Source organism: Strix aluco, chromosome 28 (assembly GCF_031877795.1).
Source record: "Strix aluco isolate bStrAlu1 chromosome 28, bStrAlu1.hap1, whole genome shotgun sequence".
Lineage (NCBI taxonomy): Eukaryota > Metazoa > Chordata > Aves > Strigiformes > Strigidae > Strix > Strix aluco.
In genome coordinates, this window is record NC_133958.1 from 2,086,782 (window position 1) to 2,107,235 (window position 20,454).

A 20,454-nucleotide genomic window follows, 5' to 3' on the forward strand; every position below is an offset into this window, starting at 1 on the left:
AGTAAACAAAAAGGCTTTTAGAGTGAATTTCAGGGCATGATGTGTGTGCTTTTGTTAGGTATAGATGCCAGGGAAATTACAGAGTCGAGATTAGTGGTCTGAAAGGGAATAACTGAGAAAAATGAGATGAAGAGAAGACAAAAGCTTCCTGTGAGATGCTGTAGATGACCAGCCAAATAAGGATGGAAACCACATTTTAGGGAGAAGAAAATTGGCTGAAGCAGTTGCTATATTCAGTGTATAGCGACCAGCTCTGTGCTGGCTCTGGAAGCGGAAGGAATGACTTGATGAGATGAGATTCTGATCTGACTAATCTGTTTGCACAGTACTTTGAACATGTAAAGTATTCTGTAAGTGCAGCTTATGATGAAAAGGGCTCTTTAATTCTCTTTTATCTTGGATGTTAGCATCATGAATATTTTTGTAATTCTATTATGTTAAGCAGCTGACCCAAAGGAACGTTTTATTTTCCTGTAAAACAAATTCTGTGCAAGTTGGGACTAGTGTTAAATCAATCAAGCAGACCTTTGGTGAATTGGACGTGGAAACGTGTAATTAAAGTTGACATTTTGCAGATGGAAAAAAATAAATCAATTTAGGAACAGGATTTAAATATTACACAGTCAATAAGTATTTCTGGCTTCTGCCATGCAAGAATGTGCACTAGATTGTTGAAAATAACTCCATAGCCATCTAGAGCCACTCAAAAGTAACTTGATCTCTATGAGATGTGGCATTTGAAATTGTCTTGACTGTTCTGATGAGATAAAAATACTGTATTGCTGTCTAACACAGCAGAATAATACCTGTGTAAGAGCTATTATCCTCTATTAGCTGCAGATGCTATTTGACAAGATTTCCAGTTTCCCAAACAGCTTTCTGACCTCCCTTGTTCTGCGGGTGCCAAGCTGAAATAACTTAATCCATAAAACACGTCGCATTGTGATCTGTAAAAACAGAAATTATTCCTGAATTGGTCTTTGCCTGTGTATCTGGTGAACAAAACTGTTTCTGTGGGCATTTAAAGGTTTTTAATATTTTACAGAATGGCAGTAAGCCCCCCTGCCATGTAGCCAATATAATATTATTTACCATAATAGAATATTACCACATTATTTACAGCTCTGTACTAAATAAATCAAAGTACAAAGCCACCTGTCCTCAGGGCTAGCGCGGCAGGATAGCTGCTGTTAGGGAGTGGAGCCCATCTTTCCATAATGGACTTTGGGAGAGATGCCAAAATGTTTCCTGAATGCGAGGAAAAGGTGCCTTTATCATTCGACTCTAGTCGGGGTAAAGGCTATAAATGACACCCTTCTTGTGCAGAGCTCTTTGTTCCTGGAGATTGAGGGAGAATAAAGCTCTGTTTTGTTTCTTACAGACTGAAACTGATCTTGGACAGAAAAGGGAGGGAGGCTTAAAAATCTGCCTTTTTTTTTTTTTTTTTAAGTCAGCTGATAAAAACATAATCTCAAATTTCAGAAAAGCTTTGATTCTTCAGACAGTTTGACTCTTTGTGTAGCCTTTTTATAGCAAAACTGATTTTCCCTGTTTCAGAATTGAGCAGCCTGCCCTGGCTTTTTATTTTTCATTGCAGTGGATTTTAGCTGCAGAGTTGAATTAATTTTTAACGTATAGAGGAGCTTAGCAATTTTGACAAGGGGGGGAAAATGCATAATGCTTGAGGCATCTGAAAACTGTAATAAACTGGGTTACTGGTGAACTGCAGTTGAATGGAATCTTGGTTTTTCGGGCTCTATTCTGCTTGATTTACAGCTGTTTAGTGAAAGATGTACACACAAAACAAAAATGAGGATTCTTAAGAATTGAAGAAAGAATTTCCCTTCACAGGAATTTTTCAAGTGCTTTGGAGTTTTATGCAAATTTTGAAATGTAAAAATCATTGTATGCTGGCCTCCAGTTTTCCCGTTTCTTGCCATTTGCTAGCAGCAAGCTTTGTGCTTCGCGTGCAGAGCAGACCTGGACACACAGATAGTTTGAGTCAAAAAGAAGCAAGCAGCGCAGCGTAGCTCTCTGCTAATGGCTGCTTAGCTCTGAAGAGCTTTCTTTAGTCTGATTCATTTCCCTGGTTTCATTTACCTGTTTGCTGCTGGCTATTTTTGCAGCACTTTAGAATACAAATTATGTTGTTTTAGCTTTTGTGGAATAATAATTTATTTAAAATATATTCTCTTGTGATGCCTTGTGCTAAATTTAAAATGTACACTCGTATTTTGTGTCTGAAAAGCTTGAACAGGTTTGTGCTGAGAAGGGTTTTTAACATATTGGTGCTAATAACATGTCTCTCTTGTCCCACCGTCCTCCTTTTTTCTCAGGACTATTTTCCTAGTATTGTTGTTTTCTCAGTATGCCAGAAATGTCAAATTTCCCTTACCCATTTACAAATCCAAGAAAGGATGGACAGCATACAGGCTGCAGCTTTTCAAGATGTTCCCTGTAAGTAGTTGAACTAGTCCTTCAGTTGGCCAAAAAACCCACCCTAATTTGTGTTTTGGGTTTTTTTTTTTCTTGGTTTTGATTTTTCTTACGAATGCAATAGATCACAAAGGTGAGATAAAAGCTTAAGTGGACTTATGGGAAACTTAACTAAATGGTTCATTTGCCACAGGAAATAGTGTCATACTGTATTCTTGCCAGATCTCGTTCTGGTATCTGTCTGATGAAGACTCATTGGAGTGATGATGAAGATCATGGAGGGGAGGGAAGAGGGTAGAGAAGGTGTGTTTATGCATGCAGTGAAAGCCTAAACTGAGCCCTCCAAAAAGGGGTGGCGAGATCGTTATCTTCTAGCTTTATGAAAGCAGTACTCCGTTCCCCCATGTGAAAGACTTCTTTTTATTTCTCTGGTAGAGTTGAGACTAACTCACTCATTTGTTTAAGTGCCCATTTGGAGACTTTCCCATTTGTTAGGGGAGAGAAGAGGCTTGCTCTAATTCTAAAGCTTTTGAAACAGCACCTTCGTTAGGGGCCAGAGGGAAGCACCTAACGGATCTATTACAGGATTTACTGCTTGTTCAGTCTTAAAATTTCCCTTAAGATCGCACTCAGGTATGTGTGTAATAGATACTCCGTGCAGGAACTGTTTGCTGTTGATGAATATTGCCGATGATAGTTTATTTTAAACGGCTTTTTTCCTCCTCTTTCACAGATTATTTTAGCTATTTTGGTGTCATGGTTGCTTTGCTTCATCTTCACTGTGACAGACGTCTTTCCCCCCGACAGTTCGAAGTACGGCTTTTACGCTCGCACGGACGCCCGACGAGGAGTGCTGTTGGTAGCTCCGTGGTTCAAGGTTCCTTATCCTTGTAAGTATGTCTGGTTTTAAGGGCTGTTTTTCTAATAAGATGCCTGTGAGTATCATTTCTGTTGTTTTCAGAAGCATTGCCATTTTTCTTTTAGTACTATATGCTGATGCACTTCAACATGCACTGACCTAAAGACATCGTAGGTGGGGAGGATGTTTTTTTTCTTTTCTTCTTTAATATGGTACCTTAATGTCTCACCCAAGAAAGACCAATTCTCTGAAACCTGAATTTGTAGTAGACAGTTGCAAGGTTTATCTAGGTAACTCTTGACTTCATATAACGTAGTGTGACTGTATATAAAACACGAACTGTCAGGGAATGGTTCATCTATTCGTACTTGTTGATACTGTGGTCAGCAGCTGTACTGTTATACAGTAATAAGGATGAGTTATTACAGCTTCTGTAGAGCTACTGAAGTCATTGATTCTTGAAAGAATCAGTAGCTTAATGCCCTTCCCTGCCCCAAACACACTTGTTCTTGACTTAGTACAACGTAACAACTACACAAAAATGTCCTGGCTTGCAGAAGCCGTATTAGAATCCAGCCGACGGGCAAGTCAGACAATGCCAGTCAGTGCTTATCAAAGGATGAGAAAGTATTTAAAAGAGAACACGAAACGCTTCACACGACATCTCAGATGTTTGTATTTTGCTGGTCACCTCTAAGTTCAGAGCTGTTCGAGGCTGTTTCTTACGGCATGAGGTAGAGTTGCACAACTGGTTCACCCTTGTGCTGCTCAGAAATTAATGAGGTAATAATAGAATAGTATTCTGCTAGAATAGAATAATAGAAATTGTTAGGAATACCACTATGTTGTAATGAGGCAGCTTCGTTGTGGTTTTCCATATGCTTTGGTTCTGAGTAGTTCTTAAAAGAAACCACTTCTAAAGCAGTACTTGCAAGATGTATAATAGAAGCTTTTGGGAAAGAAGAGGAGGAAAACTTCACCACTTTGATTAGACCTTTATTTGTGAAGCCTTGTTCATTCACATTTGTGTGACTTAAAGTTCCTTTTGTTGCGAGAGGCTCATCTATTTCAAAGAGATAAAAGCATCAAGGCAATTGCTGTGGAAAACCTGCCAAGCTTTTCTACAGGCTTAAATTAATCTTATTTTCTCTTCTACAAAAATTTTGAATTGGAAGGTGTTTGTGCAGTGATCATAGCTGGTTGTTGGCCATTCTCTTCGGTAGACTAAACTTGTAACCAAAGACTGAGTTTTTAGAGCAATAATAATTAAGTGGCATTCGCCTCACTGATCAGAATTGTTTTTTCACAAGCAGTAGTTCAAATTCCTTCCTTCTGAACAGGAGGAGTTTTTTGGTGAGGTTTAGGGTTTTTTGGGTTTTTTCCAGGCATGATCAAAGCAGTTGGTTAGGCGGTTTTTCCTTTGCTCCTTTCATCTACTGGAACTTGCCAGACTGTTACTGTGAAGAGAGTTTGTTGATTCCATTAAAGATGAATAAATAGCGTGGCCAGCAGGAGTAGGGACGGGGTCATCCCCCTGTACTCAGCACTGGTGAGGCCACACCTCGATGAGTGGGTTCAGTTTTGGGCCCCTCACTCCAAAAAGGCCCTTGAATGACTTGAGCATGGCCAGAGAAGGGCAACGGAGCTGGTGCAGGGTCTGGAGCACAGGTCTGATGGGGAGCGGCTGAGGGAACTGGGGGGGTTTAGTGTGGAGGAGGTTGCGGGGAGACCTCATGGCCCTCTGCAGCTGAAATTCCCCCAAAACATTCTCAAGGAGGGTGCAGAGAGGGGGGATGAGTCTCTTGAGCCAAGGACCCAGCGCCAGGCCAAGAGGGAATGGCCTCAAGCTGCGCCAGGGCAGGGTCAGACTGGCTCTTAGGAAGGATTTCTTTGCAGAAGGGGCTGTTGGGCGTTGGAATGGGCTGCCCAGGGCAGGGGGGGAGTCCCCATCCCTGGAGGTATGTGAGAGATGTGTAGATGTGGCACTAAGGGACGTGGTTTAGTGGTGGGCTTGGCAGTGCTGGGATAACAGCTGGACTTGATGAACTTAAAGGTCCTTTCCAACCTCAGTGATTCTATGATTCTATGAAATTGCTGTATGTTTTGATATCTAAATTGTTTTCTGTGGCACGAGAGATTTCAGTTTTCTTTTCTTCACAGTTCAGTGGGGACTGCCAACAATTTCAGCCGCTGGAGTAATAGGAATGCTTAGTGCAGTTGTTGCTAGCATTATTGAATCAATAGGAGATTACTATGCCTGTGCCAGGTTGTCTTGCGCTCCTCCTCCACCTATTCATGCAATAAACAGGTATGTCAAAAAAAGAAATACTTTTCAGTGCCTTAAGCTCCTTTTTTTTTTAACTTTTTTTTTTTTCTTCCTTGGGATAAGACAGGAATGTGCTGTGAGGTTAAATGCTACAATTTGGTCAAACACAAGGGCCAAGGATCTGAAATTTAAGATGCAGATGTCATGTTGAATTATTTTGTTGCAAATGTAGCATTGGAAACCTAGTCCTATTCCTGCTGGAGTCTGTGGAAGTTAATAGTACGGTTTTTGTAGGGACAGAACTCTAAATCCATTCTGGAATTGGGGTAGTTTGTCAAAATCGCCTGAAATGCAGTTTTAGAAATGAAAGAGAAGCTCTAAGTTTGACTTGAATTATTTTGTAATTCCCTCAGTTTAAGAACATGGCTATCTAAGACATAGAAAAGAGAACTCAAGTTGGTTTTCCAGGTGTGTTGGAGCTTGAAACATGAATTATAATAATTCACGTGGGACGGATGCCTTAACAGGCCCCCCCATAGCATGCAGTCATAAAGCACCATCTCAAGTGAGTCTACGCTAATACAAGTTTGGCTTTTTTTTTTTTTTCCCCTGTTTGTGATTTACAGAGGGATTTTTATTGAGGGTCTCTCCTGTGTTCTGGATGGAGTATTTGGGACGGGGAATGGATCCACTTCTTCCAGTCCTAACATTGGTGTCTTGGGCATCACGAAGGTATGTGCTTTCCCTTGATTACAACAGTGACTTGAGTATTTCATCTCCTCTGATGGATGGCTTATGCCATTTTTATGTTTCACAGCATAATCCTCTTCCAAGAAACCATACTACTATAGTATTTCATGTAGAGAAGCTTTATACAGCATTCTGAATATACCTAACTTGTCTGTTCCAGCCATTATCTAATAGAAATACATTCTAGATAAGGACCTCAAAAATCTTACGTTACACTGACACAGCTAGCTCAGGAGTTGCAATCAAGGTAACTTCAAAGTTAAGCGTACCCTAAATATTTGTTTCTGCCATAGGTTTTTAGGGCACTGAGCATGTTTAAGGGATTACATATTTTTTGGGGTGTCACTCAGCAAAATATATAAACACTTGAGGAATTGCTTTGTTCACATGCTGAACTGGATGTGTGCTTGATGCCTTGCTGAACTGGGAGACCTTGGACTCCAGATGGATTTGCTTGATATTGTTAATTTAACCTTGTCAAGAAATCTGTCAGAGTAATTTATGTTGTAAATACGTACATCTTGTTGCGTATTTCGCTTGGAAGCTATAAATCTACTTCATGTGTACAAGATAGAAAATGTATGCTCTCCACTTAAAATAACTCATCCCTCTGACTTAATCCAATATATGGGTGATGAATTTATCTTCAGCCATTTTTTTTTTCTGCACAAAGGATGATTCTTTTCTGGTTTAGGGTAGAATATAAATACTAATAGCACCATCTGCTGTCTGTATAAGTCTTCCATTCAGTCGCTGATGGAAATTTCCTAAAAGAAATTTTGGTTAGAAAAATCCTTAAAGAGGGTTTATTCTGTTCTGCTCCCTTTCTGTTGTTACTTCATAGGAGTTGATATGAATTAACAACACTTTTTTATTAATAGTCCACAGAAATAAGTTGCTTTGGAGCAGTGAAAAATGAATGTTAAGCTGGCAGCTGTTACTGAGAACAGAGTTAACTACAGTTAGGTCTGTTCAGAGCACATGGTGGAAGAGTGAATACGCCTTATCCAGAATGGCACAGCTGGGTGGCTGTGCTCCAGTGGTTTGTCTTGTTTTCCTGTCTGCATACTCATTCCTAAAAACCTAATCGTTTTTCAACTTCAATTTATATCAAAATAGATTTTTGGCATGTAGATACTCTGCTGTTTATTTGAGAGGGAAAATCTTTAGTGCTCCTCGGTAAAGACTGCATAGTCCTGGTGATCCTGTTATACTAGTGCAACATTTGAAAAGGCATTTACGTCCCTTGAAATTAATATATAATTATGCTTAGAATTTAAATTTGGGGCTTCAACTGGATGTAAATACTGCAAAGTCTTTGAGCAAGTTCTGTTTGATGAGAGGAGACTCAATTAAACCTGATTCGTTGGGGCAAAAGTAGAGGCATCTAATGCCATAAAGTTGATGATGAAATGGATACTCCAGTAAGGGACTAGGTACCTTACTATCATGAGCTCCAGAATAATCACATAAAGTGTGTGTATGGGTGCTTGGGAATAAATACACAGTTTGAGCTAAATGCTGACCAGGATGCTTTCAGTAGCTTTCAAAAGGAGCTTCATTTGTTTGCCTTGTCCTGATTGAGCATTTGCAGAAATAAATGGTGCTGTCGTGCAGATTTTTTAAAGAATCTGCCTATTTCATGCAGGAAGATAATTTTAGAGCAAGATACTGGTGGTCCTAAGGAAATGAATATCTTTATAAAAAATAGAGAAAGGTGCAAGCTAACGCCAGTTGTTATTCTAGTGAACACCCCAATTTACTGGTGTAGTTTCTGTTTGTAGGTGAGCACCTCTCACCTGACAGTTAAGCAGGGAAGAATATGGGGAAAGAAGTACTTTTACCCTAAACATGCCTACTGTGTCTTTTTTTTCCCCCTATTTCACACATTTAGCTCAGTCACAGATGATTAACAAATTAATATCTACTTCTCTTTGAAGCTTAATACTCTGTAACAGAAGACCTACAAAGGGCTTTGCTAGAAACCACCTTACCAGTGTAAAAGGGGTTTTTTTGTCCCTGGTGCACCTCTTCTGCAAGTATAACACTATTAAAGTATCGACCATTCAGGTTTATCAACTCCCGCTACAGCATAATGCCAGAGAAGTACTGCCCAAAGTTTGAATGCTTAAATTAAAAATGGGAAGGAAGTGCAGGCACTTGGGTTTCACAGTGTTAGCACAGCCGTGATTTGCATATGAAGTGAATTCAGTTCTGTTCTCAAAGAGGGATGTTATAAAATCAGTTGATAAATCTCTGTCTAGAAAGCCTGCATCTCCTTCAAGTGAACTGTGTGGTAGGTAGGTAATACATATATTCTTGTGTAAAAGGGCAGCAGCACATGGATTTTTAAATGTTTTTTCCATTTGCATTACAATTGATCTGTTTGCCATCTCTCCTATTTCTGTTCTATTTGTTTACTGTAGATGGGACTGCACCACATGTCATGGTTGTTGTGGCTATAGCAGTTACAGATGGTTTTAAAGATGACCTAATGTTAACAAAACAAAATCAAACAAAGTTATGTTAGAATTCTGGAGTGCAGCCATGTTACAGCTGAGCCCTCCAAGACATTTGTAAAGGCTTTCCAGCCTCTGTTTTAACACCACAAAAAAAATACGCATGGAAGCTTGAAAAGAAGTGTTAAATGCAAAAGAGAACAATAAAATGTGAAGTTGGACTAAGCGCGGGTTTTTCCAGTGTGCTTTCCTTTCCGTTCTCCTGCAGGTTGGAAGTCGCAGGGTTATTCAGTACGGGGCAGCCTTCATGCTCTTGCTCGGGATGGTTGGCAAGTTCAGTGCTCTCTTTGCGTCGCTGCCCGACCCCGTCCTTGGTGCCCTCTTCTGCACTCTCTTTGGTAACGTATGTTTTTCTACTCCTCTTTGTGTACTGTGTGGCTGTATCTTTTTACTCTAGTGCTGTGTTTACGTGTATGTTGCTATCTTTTTTTGAAGAAAAAGACTATATAAAAGCTGAGACTTGTTTTGTTTTTATTTAGGGATGATTACAGCCGTGGGTCTGTCTAACCTCCAGTTCATAGATTTAAATTCTTCTCGTAACCTGTTTGTGCTCGGATTTTCCATTTTCTTTGGACTCGTCCTTCCAAGCTATCTCAAACAAAACCCACTGGTCACAGGTACGTGTTTCTGCTCATTTACGTGAAGCGTACTTTTACCTTGTACTCATTTGTATACATACCAGTACAGAGTAGTGTAAAGGGTAAATAAGAGAAAAAGTATTATGGAGATAGTAAAAGCTATAAATAAGAAGGCAAAGTGTGTTCAGAGAATTAATTGAGATGTTGAGACCTGAATTGACTGTTTCAGTGGTATATATTCACTTGGCACTGGTGAGGCCGCCCCTCGATTACTGTGTTCAGTTTTGGGCCCCTCACTCCAAAAAGGCCATTGAATGACTCGAGCGTGTCCAGAGAAGGGCAACGGAGCTGGTGCAGGGTCTGGAGCACAGGTCTGATGGGGAGCGGCTGAGGGAACTGGGGGGGTTTAGTCTGGAGAAGAGGAGGCTGAGGGGAGACCTCATGGCCCTCTGCAACTACCTGCAAGGAGGTTGCAGAGAGCTGGGGATGAGTCTCTTTAACCAAGTAACAAGTGATAGGACAAGAGGGAATGGCCTCAAGTTGCACCAGGGAAGGTTTAGACTAGATGTCAGGAAGTATTTCTTTACAGAACGAGTTATTAGGCAGTGGAATGGATTGCCCAGGGAGGTGGTGGAGTCCCCATCCCTGGAGGTGTTTAAGAGTAGGGTCGACATAGGGACGAGAGATATGGTGTAGATGGGAACTGGCAGTGCTAGGTTAATGGTTGGACTAGATGATCTTCAGGGTCCTTTCCAACCTAGTTGATTCTGTGATTCTGTGATATCTGAAGTTGTCCAGCTTTCTCTGGGTGTAACTGTAGAGCGATGGAAGGAGGCGGTTGCAAGTTGGACTGGAAGAAGGACTAAAAGCGTGAATCAGAGTTGTAAAATGATGTTAAAAGAATAAGGGGAAGTACCAAGGTAGAGCTTGGAAGCTAGGAATTTGTTTGGGGTTCTCAAATTTTTTTTTTGTCCCTGCAAACATGCATTCTGAATCTGAATTTTAATAAACTCAGTTTCGGACTGCTAGCCCAATTATAGTTGTGGTGAAGTCATGGAGAAGGTTTTCTGGTTTAATACTACCTTCTCAATAGTTGTCATGGCAGGGTATGGCGTCAAAGGAAGACTCTCTACGGGAATACTTGTTTGGTTTCATTTGTTGGGGTTTTTTTAAAGAAAATACTAACGAACTTCTTATATATATATGGCTTCAGAACCAGATTTAAGAGCATATCTAACCTACTTTCAGTTGTTCAGAAAAGTAGATCATTCAAGCAGACTTAGGTGATGAAATATTAATATACAGTGTTCTTCCATGAACTGGTGCTATAAACCTGTTTTATAAACCTTTCAAAAAGTAAAGGTTTATAAAAGGAATTGTTTCAGTCCACATGATTTTACATTATGAACATTACTCCTTTTCCATTTTGTAGTTTTCTATTTAGTTTAAATTAAGCAGTTGTATCTGCAGTAGAAACTAAAATGGCATTTCATTACATTTTTATAAGTAACTGAAAGTTCACGGAGTTACGTTTTGGGAAAGAAGGGGTGGGGGGGTCCCCATGGTGAACTACATCAGGTGAAAGTTCTTCTGCATCTATTCCCACATGGTTTTAAGAGTCCTGTTAGAGCAAATTTCTCCGTGTACTCAGTAGCAAGTTTTCCCGGCTAAGCTGTGTGTAAATCAGTAGGATGTGTATATACGTATGATACAAATTCAAATTCTAAATATTTTTTTTCTTATTCTAGGAATAGCAGGCATTGATCAAGTATTAAACGTTCTTCTCACTACAGCCATGTTTGTTGGTGGCTGCGTTGCGTTTATTTTGGATAATACCATTCCAGGTCAGCATGTAAACTTGTCATTTTATCTGAAGTAATAACTGCCTTTGTGCATGAAGCACAGCGCTTCATGGATGCAGGAGATGAGGAAGAGTTTACTGCTTTTCTCGTCGACTTCTAGACCTAGAGCAAACTGTTTAATACCTGCGTACCTCAGTTTCTTTGTGAATGTGTTGAATCTTTTCAGATTAAGTCTCCACCCTGTTAAACACATAAAATAGCTGATAAAAACCAAACCAGAACAGTCTTCTTCAGAAGACAAAGTAAAAATATGTTTAAGACCCAAACCTGCTTCCATTCGAGAGGAAAAATTTACCTTGACGTCCAGTTACAAAATAAAACAGCCATTTCCAGTAAACGTTTTTTTTCTCCCTATTCCTGCCTCTTTGAGGAGTCTAGAAGATCTTTTCAGTGTTTTGCTGAACGTGGTGTCTGAGACTTGGGGTTTTCTTTCTTCTCTTATCCTCTACTATATATGTGTGTGTTCATATAAAGATATTCATGTATATATATTTATATTTTTTTCCTTTTTTTTTTTTATTTCTAGGAAGCCCTGAAGAAAGAGGAATACGGAAATGGAAGAAAGGGGTTGGTAAAGGAAGCAAGTCACTGGATGGCATGGAAACATATGATTTGCCTTTTGGCATGAACTTTATTAAAAAGTACAGGTGTTTCAGCTTCCTGCCCATCAGCCCTACCTTCATGGGTTACACGTGGAAAGGCTTCAGGAAAAGCAGTAACTGCAGGAGTTCAGATGAAGACTCAGAAGCTACAGTATAGCCTTAGTTGAAATTATATTATCTAGTTGTAGTAAAAGATGTATTTGCAGTTTCTTGCTGATTAAGAAGCATTAAAATATATGTTTTGTATATCTGCATTTAAATTCTGGAACCAGAGCTGAGACGGATTTAAAAAAAAAAAAAAAACAGCTTTCCTGTTGTGGGTGGTGGTAGCCAGATCTAGTGTCTCTGGGTCAAATTTGCAAATGCTCCTCTGTTTGATTTTTTTTCAAAAGCTATAGATACCTGCGCACCTAAGTCTGTTTATTTTAAATGGCAATTAGGTTCTGGAAGTATGTAGGTGCTATTGAAAAATGTTACTTTTTAGGGTGATTTTTATTTAAGTCATTGCCGCTGGCATTTTTGGCGCGTTCATTGCTGGCAATGTTAGTTACGCCAGAAAATTTGAATCGTGAGAAGGAGGGGGGTGGGGGGGAAGGGAAAAAAATTACTTCTAGTCATGTCGAATCCCATATATATTATTTTCTACTTACTGATTTGCACATTCCATATTTTCAGCCCCCTGGAAACCAGACTCAGTTGATACTGGCAAATCATGAGAGGGGTTTTTTTTTTTGAATTGAGAGTATAATTTTTTAATTTTTTTTTTTTTTGAATTACCAATAGTTCAGATAGATGTCCAGTGTTAAGACAAAAAGTTTCTGTAAAAACTTTGCTGATGAAAACTTGTGATAGTGCTGTAGAAGGAACCACTCATTTCATGTCAGTTTTAAATGTTTGCTTTTTCTGCCTGGCATTTGACCACCTCATTATAGTGTCCAGGTGCAGGTTTTCTCTAAAGGGACACACGTAGCTTGAGTTTTACAGAGATGGGAAACTTTTAACTTCCAGATGGGACCCGGTAACAGTTTCTACAGTGCAATGCCTGTATCCAGCAAGACGGTTCCTGGATAAAAATTTATTAAGCAGTTCTAAGCAATTAACATCTCTACACGTGCAGATCTCCCTGCAGGGAAAGCTGCGCAGTCACACCGCTGCCGGCATTCGCTGCTTTGGATCTGTGCAGAATTTTCTTGATCGGATATCGAGAGCCGATGCTGCCTACGAGCAGCTTACGTTGCATTGCCTCTTCTTCTCTCTTGGTGGGGCTTCTGCAAAAGCTCGTTACTGCTGCAGAGGAGATCTTGAACAGCAGAGACACTACATTTGATGTCCTCATCCACTGGGTGGTTTAACGGGTATTGGGTCCAATCAGGGCACCATTCAGATTTTTTTTTTTTCCTGGAATAGTCTCAGCTCTGATGTTATGTGGGTGTTCATGCTCATCATGCATTCATAATTAAAAGTTTTATTCATGTTTAATGTTCTTACTATTGCAAGTTAGTTTTAGACTTCAGTGTGGCCCCAAAAGCATTTTTAAGCTGTGGAGATCATCAGGGAAATGTAGTGTAATGTAATTTCAAGGCCAGTATGCTCTACGGTGCTTGCGTTTTGTATTCCTGGAAAAAACATAACAGTAGATCCTGTAATTCACTAATATATTTATCGAAGTTTGACTACTGGACAGGAGCGCAGGAACTCTGTTTTCTCTGAGTCTACTTCCAGGTGAATTTGTTATTGGTTATTGAAGCATGGAAGGGTTGGGGTGGGGAGGGCAAGGAAAGAGCTTAATGGATCAGTACTGAATAGTGTAGAGTCGGAATGATTCCATTGATATCGTTCTCAGCATGCCATGGCTGTTTCCAGAAACTATTTTGTACCGCTTTTTCCATAACAAAGCATGTGTTTGTTCCTGCTTCAGGGAACTTTCAGTAGTTTGCAGTCTTGGTGTCAATTGGACTATCTCGAAAGCTGGTCAGAAGAGTTATTGTGTAGTAGACAAGGTTAGTTTGCCTGTGAAACAAAGTCATTTCTATAATTTTTAAATTTTTCTTCAGGTAGTGAGATGTTAGATTTCCACATCCACTTGCAGATAGTTTGAGTGCGGAGACCTCTAATCAGTGGCACGAAGCTTCCAAATTTCCCAAGTTCATGTGCAACCAAAGATGTGCGGGAGACATGGGGGAGTTAAATATATATATATATAAAAAGGAAAAAAAAAAAAAAGCCACCTATGTATGGTGGTTGTAATGATGTAAAATGCCAAAGTTGGTTATCTTACAAATGTTGAGAAAGGGAGGCAAAAGTTTTTTTATTTAAAACGGTGCCCCCTCAGAAATATTGAAATGTCAGGTCCAGCGATGCTGCTGGGCACGGAGCGCGGCAGTGACACCTGTGTCCCGAGGCTTTTCTAACTTCTCCCCCCAAATATTCTTTTAACTTAAATGCTTATGCAGCCAAGAGACAAGGCGATGAGAAACAGCATTTGTCTTCTCTCACCTTTGGCTGGAGTAAAGCTGTGCGTGTTCTGTGTTGCCTTCAGTTGAGAATTGCCAAGACACTTCAGTCAAATTACAGGGCAACGAATGCAAGGATTTTTTTCTTTCTCCCCGGAGCAGAACACCACCCCTTTCTTGCAGCGTAGGAAAGACTATCCGAATGGGTGAAGTCAGATTACTCTGTTGAACTGTTGGATTTAATTCTTTTCGTGACTTTGGGTCCTACTGTGCCGATTCTGTTGACTGGCTAAGAGAAGAGCAGTAGCGTTTAGCCGGCATTGCTTTTCTAGCCACTTACCTTGGTAACACTAAAATAAGTAGATGTAGTTAGCAGTCACTTCTGTAACCAAATCCGTATATTTAACAACTCTCTCCATCTTATTATGAACATGAATGGTTAAAGATGAGCCTCAGTTTTGCAAAGGAGATGGGCTGAGCGCCTGTAATGTGTAGTGAGGGGTTACGGTGGAGTCACTGGCAGTACCTTGAGTGTCCAGGGCACGGAGCTGATGCCTTGGGAAGAGAAGCTCCCCTTTCTCCTCCCGATGCACCTGAAACCACCCCGCAGCTGCTAGTCGAAGGAGATGCCTTGCTTTTCTTTGCGAGGGGAAGTAGCTCTGCGTTGTCCCGGCTTTGCGCAGTTGTGGCAGGCGATGACGAACCCTCAATCCTTCCCCCGCGTCGGGTTTCCTGCGCTGGCGGTTTAGTGGCCGTTGTGAAGTGCCCTGGCCGGGGGGGAGCACGGTGCACAGCCCCAGCTGCTGTGCTGCAGCTGCTGGCAGACGTGTTGCAGAGGATTAACTTGCAGTTTTGAAAAGCATTTAAATACTTCGTGTTTGCTGGTTACGTCCAGGCTTTGATGCGTAAGGGTGGCTGGATATAGAAATCTGACTGTAAATGCAATACTGTATTTTTCCTGTATATGTTTTTGCCTGCCTTTCTAACAGCTAATCTAAACAAAATCACATAGGGAAGACGACACCTGAGAGGTGAGTTAAGAGGCGACGAGATGTTTCAACCAAACTTTAAGATGGAAGGGCAAATATTCATGGTAGAAATATCATTTTGTCATATCAAAGATGGTATCGATGTATGCAAAACAAAATAACTTGGGACTTTTGTAATTGATATTCTCTTGTATTTTTTTTTTAGGTTAAATTAAGAATTCTTGCTAACATGTTGAAACACGTTTTCTAAAGCAAATACTTGCAAATTATACCTATAGAAATTTAGGTTTCATAGCTAACAGCTGTGACTGATTAACGTTGTCATATTACAGTGATGGAGGAACTTAATCAGGTACCTCGCTCAGAAAGTTCAAACTTTAAACCCAGAATTTGCTTTATGCCTTTTAATACTGACTTTAAATATGGCAACTTGGTTTGTACATGAATATTGCAGTATTTTATTTCCATATATTAAAAATAACATTTCCACTCAGGATAATGATCACAGTTTTCCTGGGAGGGAGTGGTATGATTGTCATGACAATGTCATGTGATGGTAGAATTTCTTCATTGACGAATCTATAGTAGTTGTGTATACTTTATTTACCCATGTTTATGTTCCTACCAAAAACTAAAGGATTTCTTTATTGTTCATCTCCCTACTGAGATCTTGGTACTCCCGATGCAGAATTGGCGCTTGCAAACTGAAATCCTCAGTACTATTTATACCACAAGGAGCGTCAGTGAGTGTAACCGGTCATTTGTAGCGTTGCATCCTTAATAAAAAGTGTTGAAAATCACATCATTTGTGGTATAAACAGCACTCCAGGCACAACACGTGGTTTAAAATAGCCGCCTTCTAGTGGTTTGAGTGAGCCGCTGGATGCTTACACGCGGTCTAAACCAACCTGTGCTTAACATAATTTGTATATTGATGTAGAAAATGCATGTGTGACAGACCAGCACAACCAACGGTGTTTCTTTTACGTGGCCTTCTTAAACCAAAAGCGACTTTTTTTTTTTTTTTTAAAGGGGGGAGGGAGTGGTGGGTCACTCACATTTGCAGAAAATCCCACTCGGTGCACGTTTCTTAGTATTTCTTGAGGCTGATGGCCTTTGTGGCCATGGGATGACAGGTACTCTGTGCTCTCATGTTTCTAGAGCTGCGATGGGTCATTGCAGTATTGGAGGAGGCCACAAGTTTGCCAGTGTTTCGCTTCTGCCCATGAGTCTAGACAGCTTAGTGCTGGGCTGCTTTTAAGTATTGGGGATCCGCGTTCAGAGCCATCCAAAATATTCCTGTCTAGTTCTAATTTGACTGTGACTGTGCGTTGTCATCCGTACATATTGATATGAGAGATATATTTAGAATTGCCTTGTGTACTATCAGGCATTTACTACATCTTTCCAGGTAAATCATCTTGCTGCCAGTCCAAATTATTGTACTTTGTCTGTTTATAACAACCTTTGGCGTAACAAACTATTGACTGTTCTTAGGCAGTGGGGATAAATTATTTTTTTTTTCCATGACTTTTTGTGACTGACTTTGGCTGTGAAACTTTTTTGTTAAACAGCAAGAGGTTTTCTGGTTTGTGTTTTTTTTTTTTTTTTTTCTTTTTTGTTCTGAGATGTGTAATTCTTTTATGGAGTTTTTTTTAATTTCATATTTTTTTCTAACATTGCTTCATTAAACAATTAAATATTTAAAAATGTAATATTTGGACCAGATGTTGTGAATAATAGTAGATAAAGCTATTTTATTCTGTATTTTTAAAGCTGTTCAGTATAAATAAACGCGGGCATAGATGCAACTTGGCAGCGTGGTGTTACACTTCCTTTTAACACCCCCTTCGAAGGAGAATCGATGGTTTGGGAGTCCAGGTGACCAAGCATCTTTTTTGTAGCAAGTGCCACCCCAAAACACAACCCCCAGCCGCCCTCCCGACCCTTCCAGCTCTCAGCCCTTCAGGTTCAAACAACCTTCAGGTTCTCTTAGTACACTGAGCAGAAGCTTCAAGTTACTCTGTCTGGGTAAGACTATGAGCAGGGAGATTAACCAGCAGAGAAATAACCTCTGGTTTAGAGTAAAGCTTTAGGATTGGGAATTTGTCTAAATTCTTGCCCTGTTTTTGTCAATCTGTAGCCAAAGCAAAGTCCCTGGGAGCCCTTGTCAGGGTTGCTGCGTGCCCGAAGCGGTCCCTGGGGCCCAGGGTGTTGGAGATGCCTTGTCGCTGCTCTTGGACAGTGTGTAAAGATAAATTAGCCAAGTATTGAAAAATAAATACACTGACTAGCACCTTGCCTTGCCCCCAACCATTTAATGAACTCGTTTGTTTTATCTGGAGCTGTAATAAATTCCTGACGTTAGCCTGGAGCACCAGTGATGTGCGGTAGCTGCCTGCAGTGAACAGACCTGGAAATGTCTGGCTGAGGACACACAGCACCTTCAGACATCTGTCAGCCTTCAAGGTACTCAGCTACGAGTGATTTTAAAGGGAATTAAGACCCCTAAGTAACTTTCTTAATTTAGGCCAACTGTGACTAGTCCAAAAACTGTAGTCAGATGGGGAGAAAAATGGCAAAAAGTCACTTAAATCGGCAGCGAAAAGGGAAAAAAAATGGCAAAGTCATCTAAATTGGCAGCGAGACGGAGTGAAAGTAGATCTGGTATCAAAGCCGGTGGAGCAGCTGTTCAACCAGGGCAAGGGATTTCTAACTGTTCTGAGCTGGGCTGGGTTTGGGTCAGCAGTGAAAACAGTCTGATCTTAATCCTGATTAATCCTTTGTGCGACTGGGTCAGAGCTCTGCAATAATTGTGTTTTCTCCTGGTGTCTTGCCTGAATCAAAATTCAGCATCAGCTGCGTCAACCCAGTAAAAAGGTCCTTATTGCAGGCAGAATCTCAAAACCTGAGGATTTTCAGAATGACTGAAACATCCTCAAATGGGGACGTGTTTCTTTTGAAGCATGGTCTTTAGGTAAGAGCAAAGACCTTCTCAAGAGCCACGTCCCTTCCAACAACTATCAGATGCTCCTAAGCTAACGTGTATCCAAAGGTGTAATAGTTTGGTATTTACCAACAGCTGGCTTGGGGGTCTTAGAGCTGAAACAATGGAAACTGCCAGGGTATGAAAGAAGGGAGTTTGGATGCTTGCTCAGTCTGGAGGGAAATACGTGAAATTTGGAGGATTTTGGAGAATTTTGGAGCTGGTGTTTTACGCTTGGGTCTGACTGAGGTCCCTGACCTCCAGACTCAGCTATGGGAGCAGAAACAGAAATAAATCTGTCGAAGCCAATGGTTTAAAAGGCATCAATAACATTCCCTGTGTGGCATTTAGCACTGAAACAGCGATTTAACCAGCGAAACAGGTGCTGGAACACCCCTGTGCAGCAAAACGCAGGCTCTAACTTCAGAGCATCCTTCTCCTGGGAGATTTTTGGCAGCTGGGAGGGATGCGCGGGGGCAGAAGTTTTTGGTCTCCTTCCACATGGGTTTGGTTCCTCTTGGGTTTGCACTCGCAGCCGCTGTGTGGGTAAGGAGGAGCTGGCAGCCCATCCCGCCCTCGCAGGTTGCAGCGTATCCTCATAAGGCAGGAGTGGGTCAAATTCCTTTTATTTGGTAAATAAATGCCTCCCTCCAGGCCCAATCCTTCCTGACCCACCGCGTGTGCATTGAAGGGAACGAGCAGAATGTCACAAAATCAGGATTTAACCCCAGTTCCTCCTTGTGCTCGTGCAGGTTCCCACAGCAAAACGCTCTTTTTTTTTTTTTTTAACCCCTTTGCTCTGTTTGCATCCACCCCACAAGCTGGGGGGTATGGTAGAAGCTTTCCCTCTGTTTGGGGCTAAATCCCTGGGTTTTGGGGCTGGGGTTTGTGCAGCACAGGCAGCCAGGGCCGACTGCTCCATTGTGCGGCACGGCCGGGCTCTCCCCGCGACAAAGGGCCTCTCATCTCCGCCAGCCCTCGAAGATGCTGCTGGAATATAAATACTAACCCCCATACCGGCTTGCTTTTGCCAAGTCAGTGTTTCCTCAAGCCAGATGGCTCCTCCTGAACTTCTCATATTTTACATACAAATCAAAAAAAATTAGAAAAAAAAAAAAGGGCCGATTACAATCCGTGGTTGTAAAGACTTGCTTGTTTTGCTAAAGCAGCTGTTTAGATTATTTCTTTGTTTCTGTTTTGGGTTTGTTTTTTTTTTTTTTCCCTTCGTGTGGGCTGTCTCTAGGCAAATTCCTTAAAAAGAGAAAAAGCCGGGAGAAGCCACAAAGCTCTGGGAAAGGTCAGGAGCAGACAAAGGCAGAGGGACGCGGCCGCACGCCGCTGCTCTTCTGGAATATTTAATATCTCCGTGCTCCCCCCAAAACTGTCCCCGCAGCGGTGCGGGGTACACGGGCAGGATGGGACCCCCAACCCCGGAGCGGAGGCTGGAGGCTGAGCGCTGGTTTGGAGGTAACCGTGACCCCATGTTGCAACATCTGCTTCCAGGCAGATTTTATTTTTGAATTAATTTCCTCTTCAATCCCCTTCTCGGGGGCGGTTTTGGATCCAGACGGGATCCCACGGCCGTGGTTGGGAACCGGTTGCCGCCAGCGCACGGCCCCGTTGCGCCGTCCCGAAAGCAGAACAGCCAAGTGCGATGCCTGTGTGGCTCTGGCACTGAATATCACACGGTTTGGGGTGTTTTAAGGCAGAAATAACCACTTCAGCTTGTGTGATGCAGCCCGCAAGGCTCCTGTCAAGAGTCCTGCACCGAGCTGCAGCCAGTCCTAAGAGCTGCAGGGGATGAGACATCCTTTGGGATCCTGGTCCTGGCACCAGGGATGGGGCATCCTTTGGGATCCTGGTCCTGGCACCAGGGATGGGGCATCCTTTGGGATCCTGGTCCTGGCACCAGGGATGGGGCATCCTTTGGGATCCTGGTCCTGGGGTGCAACCTGGGTGCCAGAAACAGGGTGTCCTTGGAGAACCCAGGCCCGGAGCCTGAACCAGGGGTTTGAGATGGAGCATCCTTTGGGATCCCAGGTCCGGGGAGGGGAGCCCGAGATAAGGGCCTCTTTTGGGGGATCCCCAGACTTGGCACCCGGTAAGGGGTGGCCCTTGGGGTCCTGGTGCCGGGGCGGGGTGTCCCCCGGGATT

The 20,454-nt window shown here is 41.7% G+C and overlaps 1 protein-coding gene across 1 annotated transcript in view; it reads left to right on the forward strand.

The window, feature by feature from the left end:
• Nucleotides 1–17,125, forward strand: part of SLC23A2 (solute carrier family 23 member 2) — a 33,530-nt gene extending 16,405 nt beyond the window's left edge. Inside the window, exons 8-15 of the mRNA XM_074808156.1 lie at nucleotides 2,337–2,457; nucleotides 3,170–3,326; nucleotides 5,456–5,603; nucleotides 6,188–6,293; nucleotides 9,039–9,168; nucleotides 9,310–9,447; nucleotides 11,157–11,252; nucleotides 11,797–17,125. Coding sequence (XP_074664257.1) covers nucleotides 2,337–2,457; nucleotides 3,170–3,326; nucleotides 5,456–5,603; nucleotides 6,188–6,293; nucleotides 9,039–9,168; nucleotides 9,310–9,447; nucleotides 11,157–11,252; nucleotides 11,797–12,029 — 1,129 coding nt within the window. The 3' untranslated portion in view covers nucleotides 12,030–17,125. The remainder of the gene's footprint in view (nucleotides 1–2,336; nucleotides 2,458–3,169; nucleotides 3,327–5,455; nucleotides 5,604–6,187; nucleotides 6,294–9,038; nucleotides 9,169–9,309; nucleotides 9,448–11,156; nucleotides 11,253–11,796) is intronic.
• The last annotated feature ends 3,329 nt before the right edge of the window (nucleotides 17,126–20,454 follow it).